The 10,288-nt window shown below is 42.0% G+C and overlaps 1 protein-coding gene across 1 annotated transcript; it reads right to left on the bottom strand.

The window, feature by feature from the left end:
• Positions 1-214: 214 nt before the first annotated feature.
• Positions 215-8,664, bottom strand: bms1 (BMS1 ribosome biogenesis factor). The gene is made up of 22 exons (XM_033984189.2): positions 8,578-8,664; positions 7,621-7,996; positions 7,470-7,549; positions 7,212-7,400; positions 6,900-7,042; positions 6,385-6,506; positions 6,113-6,306; positions 5,047-5,189; positions 4,452-4,894; positions 4,224-4,325; positions 3,986-4,146; positions 3,797-3,878; positions 3,619-3,695; positions 3,337-3,519; positions 3,058-3,246; positions 2,266-2,446; positions 2,017-2,075; positions 1,814-1,936; positions 1,593-1,740; positions 1,319-1,494; positions 826-987; positions 215-535 (listed from the first exon to the last, which is right to left on the bottom strand). The coding sequence occupies exons 2-22, from the start codon at positions 7,982-7,984 to the stop codon at positions 311-313; spliced, it is 3,546 nt and encodes a 1,181-aa protein (XP_033840080.1). The 5' UTR covers positions 7,985-7,996; positions 8,578-8,664; the 3' UTR covers positions 215-310.
• Positions 8,665-10,288: the final 1,624 nt, after the last annotated feature.

The raw sequence follows: 10,288 nt of genomic DNA, 5'->3' as shown, positions 1-10,288 counted from the left end.
TGTACAGATCAGTGTCAAAAGTAATTAAGTGCACTTTGGTAAAAGATAAAGATTTTTTAAGGTGCTGTTTGCTACCATATATAATGTCACCATAATCCAGCGAAGAAAGGACTCTGAACTGAATTAATGTTTTCCTATTTATATGAAAAAACTGCTTTATTCCTGTAAAGAAAATGGAAGAATAAATCAAATGCGTGCACATAGACAGTCAATTATCAAGTTACATGGGACACCATGTTTATTTAAAACAAGTAAAACATTCCTTTTTACAAATAGATAATACATTGATTGCTTGTCTGTATCTGTGCAATCAGTCCTCAGTGTTGCCCTTTAGACTTGAGCGCGCAGTCTTTTTTTCCGTCTGCCCCATGGCTTTGTACAGCTTCTTGCGCAGCTCCCGTTGCCGTTTAGATTTAGCCTCCTCCTGCTGGTTTTTCTGCTGAAGGAACTCTTTGTGCTTGGCGTGTTTCACTGTTTTGGCCTTCTTAGTTTTGTAGTTATGAATTGTCCCCAGTGCCTGGAGGAGGGCCATCACCTATAAAGAAACAGCACTGATGAGAGCAGATTCATCGCTTGCTGCAGACGTTTTGTGAGCCTCGAGGAAGAGAGGTATTATTTAAAATAAAAATACTGTGAATCTAACAATATTCCATCATGAAATAAACACATGTGATCTAATTGCATATTAAAAAGTACAGGGCTAATAATAAACACCACAAAAAGAAAAAAAAAATCAAGTCAAAGAAAAGGGCTGGGTTTTATGGGCAAACATATTTTTGAGATTTTACATAATATAGATAATACATGTCTGCATTTTAGACTTGCCTTCCTCTCATGCGGTTCCCGGATCACACCTGGCCTCTGGAGGTCTCTGGGGGTCTTTCCTTTGGGTACCTGCTGTTTGGGCTTGCTCTTGAAGGGAAGGGCTTTCTGGAGCTCTTTCGGGATGTGCAGCTTGTTGAAGAGTCTCGGCGCACGCAAAACAGGCTGAAAACACAAACATTCACAAGTTAAATAAAAAAACAAATCATGTCATCAATTGCTGTTTGATGTAATTTTACACAAGGTAAAGACAACATTGTGCTCACAGCTAGAGGGGTTAGCATACATTGGTTTTAGTTAAAGTAAACACCTAAACTCCACCCAAAGCTTAAAAATGTATTGGTCATTGCAGATCTAAAATTGAGTGTGTGCTTCATGCAAACTAGTTTGCACCTTGTTTGCATAAAAAATGCACTAAAATGACAATGTACACAGTTTAGAAGCAAAAAAATGCACTTTGTTGAATATAGAGGGATAGATAGTTAGCAGTGTGTACCTTGTACAGAGAGTCTGTATTGGGCTTGTTGCGGATGCCAAGGTCATGTTTGAGCTGACCCAGGGTCCTCATGCCTGCCCAGCTATCCTTTTGTCCCACAGGCAGCAGCAGATTTGTGACAGCGTTGTACAACTGAGGGACAGTCACCGGGTACCAGGAGCGCAGGAACACTATGTCTGTACAAAATATGACAGAATCACATTTGTTCAAGAGAGTGGTATATATAAATCACCAGATAGTGCTTTTCTCAACAAATTAAAAATTACTTTCTCACCACTCATTAGAAGACGGTCCTCAAAGGTGGCCCTAAAGGCTCCTGGGGGAGTGGACAGGGCCTTTTTGATCTGACCTCTGACTCCTGAGACACTTCGAATGGAGGCCCCTTCAAACTTGGCCACTTCAAGCACAGTGTTGAACATGCCCTGCCACAACATACACATTCATGTCAATACAACCTCATCACAATGAGAGAGCGATGGGGAGAGACAGTATCACCTTAACGAAACAGGTGTTTTTGAAAATCTTGTAGGGGTAACCCAGGAGTTTGAGCTTCTTCACTATGGTTACAGACTTGTCCACATCTAAAATGACTCCTGTGGCTGCAATACGGAAATTAGCCTACAAACATAAAACTGTATTAGTTCAAAGAGCATTTATATAGACCCTGTAAATATATACAGTGAATCAGCACAGCTTACCTTTGTTCCAGCCACAGACTGTAGAGCGAGGAAGCCAGTTCCCTGTGGAGTGACTGGTCCTAGAGTACACAGGACACACTTTCAGGTCTGGCATGTAGCTAGTTGACACACATACATGCTGGACATACATATTACATCAATAAAGTAGCTTGATTCTAGTGGCATTTTGGTGGTGTGAAGATACAAAAAGGTTGCCTCTAAAATTAAGCTTGAATGTTGTTCTGTTCTGCTTCTGAGGTTGTGTCTCACCCCAGATGGAGGCCCCACAGTGCATGTGCTGTGGAGTGTACTTGAGCAGGCGGTGACGCCCGTTGTGGTCCTCGATGTGGTACAGGGGGATGGTCTGGAAGCGCCGCCAGCCCAGGGACAGAATCAGAGGGTCCCGAGTCTTCAAGATACGATCATACCAGCGATGCTTCTTTAAGCGCATCTGAGGGTCATGTCCACACTCACATTACAATAAAGGTATAATTCCCATCTGTCTTTAAACAAGAATTAAGACTAGTTTCTGCATTTAGATTTGACATAAAACCCATGGTCTGGTCCACTCAACTCCACTTTACTCCGGCTCACCCCAATCTACATCAAAGCAGTACATAGTTGCATCAGGCAGGCAAGAACTGCTTTCGGTTTCATTCGATAGGAAAGCTGGAAGGAATTCCTCACTCTCTTACTGGGCTCAAGTCAAGATAGAAACAGGAGATATCAAATGAGAAATATCTGGAAAAAATATCTTCACAATTAAGGCTAACGAAAGTAAAGAAGTTTAGGAATTATTGCACACATTTGATTTTAACCCGTTGTCAGGATCTGGTGGTTTTATATCAGAGTTCATAGCTAAAAGCATTTACACCCATTATGCTTTGCAAAAAGAAAGATGAAGGTAATAACCCAAAAGAAAACTAAACATTTTTCTAAATATCAGAATCAGAGGAGAGAAAAAAAAAGTTAAACTGATCTAGAGTCATGCCCCAATTCAGTGTAACAATGCTGCAGATTGCACTCACTACTGATATTAAGTTGTGAGAACAGGGGACTGACCTGTAGGTATCCCACATTGCCTTCACTGGAGCTAAGCCCACCAAGAATGATGGCATAGTGCGGGTCAAAGTTGGTCACAAATTCACAGGGCAGAGAGGAGATTTCCAGTCGCACGTACATGCCCGGTCTAAAGCCTTCATACTGCACTCTGGTCTCATCATCCATCGTCTCAAACTCAGCCCGGTTGAGCTGTACAAAATACAACATGGTTTAGTTGGGATTTACTTCAGAAGGATTCATAAGATTAAATTCATATAAGTGTCCTTGTTTATAGGGAACCTCAGCCTGTTTTTGCATCTCCTCTTTCAAGTCGTCCAAGTATGTGGCTTCTCCATCATCGTACTCTGAGTCGAAACGCTCCTTTAATCGACGCTTCTTCTCCAGACGTTTCTTCCTCTGCTCCTCTTCATCAGTCTGCACCAGCAGCTGCTCCTCGTTTTCTGCTTCACTATTACTCTCCATCTACAAAACAACCAGAATATTATAATTTACAAACATGTACATGTACTAAAAACAGACACAAACAAAATCAGAAACCAACAGTTTAGCTGCAACTTTTACCTGTTCCTGATCTTCTACATTCTGTTTTTTATGGACCTCTCCAGTTTCCAAATCCTCAAAGTCCCCGTACAACTCATCTTAAAATGACAACTCAGTTAGTACAAGTCATAAACACATAATTAAACTTTAGCTTGTATCGTGAGTAGGTGAATGCTTCATCATTTAATACTTAACATACCATCCTCTTTGAGCAGAGTGGCGGCATCCTCACTGTGCTCCCATTTTCCGGTCACAAAGCAGTCCCTGATTGAGTCCAGTACCTGAGCATACAGAACACCAGAGCTTTAGCCACTGAAATGCTTCTTTTCCCCTCATTCGCAGAGCAACTTGTATCAAGCCAGAGAGAATATTTTGGGTGTGCTCCTACCTCTTGTGAATCCCAGTCGTGAGTACCGTTGGGATGGAAGCGAGAGCAGTCCAGAGCATCGGCCTGGAGTCTCTTATTGTTCTGAGGACGACTGACTCTGAACAATCCACCCAGCTCCTCATCCTCCTCATTCTCATTCTGCACCCCAGCAGCTTCCACCACTGTAGTCAGACAGTGGACAGATTAAACACAGAAAAATAAAGCAGGTCTTGAGTGTTGCAAAGATGTGATGACGTACCTGTGCCATACACCAGTTTGCGCAGATTAGGGGCAGCTTCTTGTTGACGTAGAAAAGCTTCTGATGCTTTCTGCTGCAGACTCTCTTTCCAGCATAGGGCCCCTGTGGTCACAATGTTGCAGTTATTATTTTAAAAAGGCAATGAAAAAATTAAGACCATTTCTGTAAAATAGTGTAAAATGTGCTTAATCACAAAGGGACAGGATTTCAAAGCCTGATCAGTCTCACCTTGCTCCTCTTCTGACCCCTCCTCTTCAGAGCCCTCTTCCTTGTCTTCCTCCTCAGAGTCTTCCTCTTCATCCGGGTCCTCCTCTTCCTCAGAGTCTCCCTCTTCACCCGGGTCCTCCTCTTCCTCAGAGTCTTCCTCAGAGTCCTTCTCAGAGTCCTCCTCACTCTTCTCCAATTCGTCCTCACTGTCGGCGAATACTGGGAGCTCTGACGGAGGCTGCTCCACCTTCTGTTTCTTGTGAGGGGGCCCGCTCCCCTCTCGAGTCTGTCTCAGAAACCTGTTTAAGTGGTCATCATCCTCATCTTGTTCTTCATCCTGTTCTTTATCTTCCTCTTCATCCTCCTCCTCACTGGAGCCGCTGGCTTGGTCCTGGCTGTCATTGAAGACCACTTTCCTCCTGCTGCGGCCATTCTGTTGGTCCCACACAGTCTCCTCTTGTAGCCTATATAATACACGTCATTTGACACATACATATTTTGTGTGTGTGTGTGTGTGTGTATATATATATATATAAAATACACTACTACACTACAGAACAGTTGACACTGTACATTCATTGGGTGCATTAAGTATAATAATCTTCACAAGTCTCACCGCTCATGTTCCACTAATTCGTCAGAGTTGAGAGTAGCCGAACCACTGAACAGAGACACCTTACTGGCAGCCATCTTAGCATCTAACGTAGCATGAGTGTCGAGAAGAGACTGGACAAGCTCTGTAGTAGGACGCACCTCCTCCTGCAAGAACATGACCACATAAGACCAATTAAAAAAAAACAACAACACATAACTAAAAACAAAAATATACCAGATGGAAAACAACCAAATGTGAAACAGCACCCCTGTTTATTTGGGACAAAGTGTGAAAATGAGGGACATTTAAAAAAAAAGTATATATACATTTTCTTTTTTCATTGCTTCTCCACTCCTCCTTTTGAATAAGACCTGTAGTCCTGTTTTCTGCTGCATTTTAGGCAATATTTTAAGTAGCCTAATCAGTGGGCCTATAGTGTATGTTGATAAGGCCTCATTTGCAAAATTCCATTCTCAAATCCAGGGATCAAAGCAAAGCAACTTTTTTAAATATATGCCTGCCGTTTGTGCAGTTTGAATCTGTGCATTGTCAGTGTTTTCACAATAAGGCCTGTTCGGCAGTGGGTAAATGTAGTCATGGGAAGATTTAAGATGTCATATACATGTTAACTTAATATGTATAAATGTTGCAGGAACTTTTATAGGGTTCACATTTATGAACAAAGATGAGTTAATAGCACATTACACATACCTTAACATACCTAGACACTTAAATGAGTAAATGTGGTGCGCAAGCAGTGGCTGCTGCACAGAGCTCTATATGGCTGCTGATGAAAATTAAGTTTTTGCACAGACCCAGTTTGCGTGATGCAGGATTTGAGCTGAACATGCTGTGCACAAAGTGGGACATCTGGTCACCCTAACTAAAACAACAGTAAAATGGGCAAACACAGCATTACAATCGTCTAACACCCCTAAATAGATCTATAGTTCTTAAAATATCTTGAAATGTTTGAAATATGTATTTTTTGTGCATTTGTTACTTGTGTGCATTACAATCTAGGCACTGCAACTATTTAGACGGCTTAGTCAATTTATATTTTGCCTTACAGCTTTGTTAGGTTCACCTGTTGTTGCTTGACGTGACTTGCGGGCAGGTCCACATAAACTGCATCTTTGTCATAGACCACTCCCCCAACTCCTGCCATGGGGGCATACAGCAGGCGCTCTTTCTCGTTCAGAGCCCTCTTCTTTTGAGTGTCTGGCAGAGAGCAAGGGTCTGGAAGAAAGTTCACTTCTGACACCTGGTAATCCCCCACTCCTGTCAACCAAAACACAAACTCTTTAGTCACATGATAGGAACACTTATGTAGTTTATGCTACATTCAAAGAGCTTCACCAGCAATATGAATGTGGCTTTTGTTCTTCAGATATGTCCCTCGCAGGTAGCCATAGAGAGAAACGGTCCGGTCACACTTGGGTTCAGTCCTGACCTTCTCAGGGTCAGTTAGATCCTCCATGCTGTCAACACAGCTCAGTTATAATAAAAACATACACCTTGGATCAACATGTGAATAAACATGATCAAAAAGATTTTTAACAGTATGAGACCATATAATACAGGTAAAATATCTGTTGGTCCAGATAACGTAATGTTTAGTTTTGGCTGACTATCAGACCCCATTAACCAACTAACTTAAGTGTTTCTGTGATAATTTACAGACTTCCTGAAAGCCTTCCTGAAATCATCCTGCTATGTTGTCTCCTAGTGTTGATTGTGTTCAATCTTAGCACAATAATCATATACTGTAACTGTGCCATAGAATACTGTATTAAATATATTTCACCGGATGACAAATTGTGTTTATTTCCATTTTGCTCAGCCCTAATACACGCTTCATGGCGCATACTCACCGATCCACTAAAACATATGGATGGGACGTCTGCCACACCAGAGGACGAAACTTCATCACCGAGATGAAGCGACCAAGATTCTTCACCTCCTGTGTCTGGTACTCCCCATACACCATACCCGACAGGTAAAACAGCTTGGCACCCTGCACAAGCCATCATGAATCATTGTTACAGTACAACCAATCATCACACAATTTGTGAACATAGAAATGAATAAATTATATTTGTTCATTTCTATATATTTGTATCTCATGCACTAAAACTTTATTAGAATACTAGTGAGGGTAGGAAATTTGGAAGAAGAGAGTTTACTTGGTAGACTTCAGTCCAGAAGCGGTGCTTAAGGTTCTTTTTGGTTTTGCGCAGAGTTTTGTTGTTCTTGAAGGCATCCAGGTGAGTGAGCACTCCCATAATGCGAGGAAAGCCATGAACCTGACAGATGTTTAGGAACTCAAAAGTCTCCATCTCAAAACCAAAGCTGGCATCAATTAGCATCAATACCTACAATAAAAAAACATTTAGAGACTTGGAAATTTAAACCTCCTCATAAGTGAAATCAATTAATCTCACTAGGTCAGCAACTTTAGCCAGATCAATCATGGTGTTGATGTCATTGGTGCATTCAATGAAAGTGAGCCGACGCTTCTTCCCTGTAGAATAGAGACACATTTGATCAGCACCAGACGTTTGTTGACTGGACAAATCAAAAGACTGCACACACCTGAAACAATAGTCACAGGCCCACAGATGTCTGCTAGCTTTTGCCTGGTGAAGTTCTTGATCAGACAGCGAATCAATGTGGTTTTGCCCACTTTGGGGGGTCCCATCACCACTATGACCACAGGAGGGGGCTCAAGTGGAGTACGGTCTACTAAAGGTATGTGGTGTTTCTTAGCCTTTATGTCCTGGGCCCTGTGAAAAGTCTTGGCCATGCGTACAGCCGACTGCACACTAAAGGCCTTAGGGTTACGCCTGCGCTCATCTTCCTCGGTGGATGGGCCCTGCTTCCTCAGCTTCTTTTTCTCTGCCTTTGGTCCACTATGTTTTTGCTGGTGCTTCCTCTGTTTCTTTACCTTCCCATCCATTTTGGCCAAGAGCTGCAAAACACAAACACAAAATATGATCGTTGCATTACACAGACAGCTGTATGGATTCAACACAAAATTTTGTCAATCTCCCTCAGATAACTGGCCCAACTTTGGGGTACACTCAAGTCAAGTCTTCGTCAATATTACTATTAATTGATGTGTAAAACTATAACCTTATTAAATGTTGTCCAAGCTCTGGCTGTCCCGAGATTAATTCTGGAAGGTTCACTTCAAAGTGGTGGAGTCACTGGGGCTTAGAACATTTTTATTAAAGCAACAGTAAATTACCCTATATTTGCAGTATACGTTCTATTTTATTATTATTATTATTATATGCCTGCTATGGATTTGTACTTGAGCTCGTTTAGTAAATTAAAAAATGGGTGAATTAACAGCTTTTTCACTCTTTTTTGAAGTCTAAAACAGCATCAAACAGAGGTGGACTAGTTGATGAACGATGCCCCTCACTATATGTCCTCACTATATACAGTCTATGATCCTCCCCCGTGTGACACCTTTACCAAATCAAACATTATAACACACAGCACCGTTTTGTCCATTATCACTGGATGAAACATACTGGATCATACCTCGGGTTCAGCTGCGGCTCCGGCGGTGGCTTGTTTTCACTGTTCACGTGTGGAAAGGAGCCGGAAGCACATTGTGCACGGTGCAACTATCTGTGGAGGAAACAAATGTGGCCAAGGGTTCCGCTAACTGTGGAGTGTAAAGCCACGGGATAAACAAAAGCGCCACCAGTGTGACACGTACAGCTATTGTTTGTAATACTGGTGAGCTGAATATTATTGCCCTGTGATCTCCCCATCAATTTGATAGACAAATGTAGTGTCCATGTAGATACCCTGCTCTTCCCCTTATGATTATCATAAACCTCCACTAGATGGTAGTCGTGAGTCTGTAATGATCCTTACGATAGTTCTATATTTCTCTCTTATTTATATTTATGTTTAGCGTTAATAACATGTCTTAAGCTATACAGGCATGAAGCAAAACTTTAATTAGCCTTTTACTAAGGCAGTCTGTGTGATGTTGTTAGGCTCTCATAGGCCTGTGCTGGCGTCCAGAATACAGGAACTGTATTCTGGATCCTACTGTCAAACCAGGGTGCACACCACCACTTTGGGCTAACAAACGAGTGAAAGAGGAGAATGTGCTCAAAGTTACAGTAGACCAGATGAAAGAACTGTCAGAGAAAGCCTGGGTGAAGTCTGGGAGGGCTTGTGTTTAATGGTGTCATTTGGCAGCAGTTCACAGAGACTGTGTACAACAGTGCAGTGTGTGCTCCACACTTTTATTTAGAGACAGCTTCAACAGAGAAACTTCACAAATGACCCCTCACCTCAGAGTCTGTGCCCAGAGTCCTCTCAAAAGGCTCCATCAGAGCTGCTATAGGAGTAGTATTGGCCTTCATGTGTTTGACCATATGGTGTAAGGACTGTATTCTGTGTTTTGTTTTGTCGGACTGTTTTAGATCACACCCAGTGATCCATTCCTGGATAAGGATCAAGATAGGAGGTCACATCCACATGTTTCAGGAAGGACGGTGCTAATGCAGAAGCTCTTGTGTCTGGCTCTGTAGAGCTCTTGAGAGCCTCTGAACTGCTTGACGTCATTCTCACATGTCTCATAACTACACAAAACCAACAACAGGTCTGTTTCATATGAGCTTATTTTTCATTAAATTTACTCTCCACACTTGGTGGTGGAAAGCTGTCATAGCCATAGCTGCCCAGGAGCAGACTTTTAGTAGCCTATCACATGCAGATGGTAGATGGCAAATGCAAGGAAATTAACCACCAACCTTTGGTCTTTGTCACTGATTGTACATTTGATTCAGCGCTGGGCTCTTTTGGACATCAAATAGACTATTCACATACATTTAATAATAATATAAATATAGTAAAAGAAAATGGCAAACTTTAACAGTGACTTTATTTAAATTTATGACAACTGAGGGTTCAAGTTCTGACCACGTTGCCAAGCTTGTATGTTGGTATCTAGAGGTTGTTGCTAATAGCTGTGAGCAGTTTGAATCAATGTGGTTTCACAGTCACTGAAACCATTGCAGTTGGCAGGGTTAGCATTAAGGCTCTCCTGCGTAAACCCATGAGGATGGATAGGAAAGACAGAGTTGCAAAAGATTGTTTATGGAGTTAGGGCATGGATGCTTTGGAGAGATTTGGTGATTTTGGACCTATGTCATTGGGCAGAGCATCGCAGCCCTCTGCAGATGAATGAGGCTATAACACACAAGCAAGTTTCCACCCCATTGCCTCGGCC

The sequence above is a fragment of the Periophthalmus magnuspinnatus genome, chromosome 19, assembly GCF_009829125.3.
Source record: "Periophthalmus magnuspinnatus isolate fPerMag1 chromosome 19, fPerMag1.2.pri, whole genome shotgun sequence".
In the NCBI taxonomy this organism is placed as follows: domain Eukaryota; kingdom Metazoa; phylum Chordata; class Actinopteri; order Gobiiformes; family Gobiidae; genus Periophthalmus; species Periophthalmus magnuspinnatus.
The sequence above is the reverse complement of the archived record's forward strand: the minus strand, read 5'-3'. Positions and strand labels throughout refer to the sequence as shown.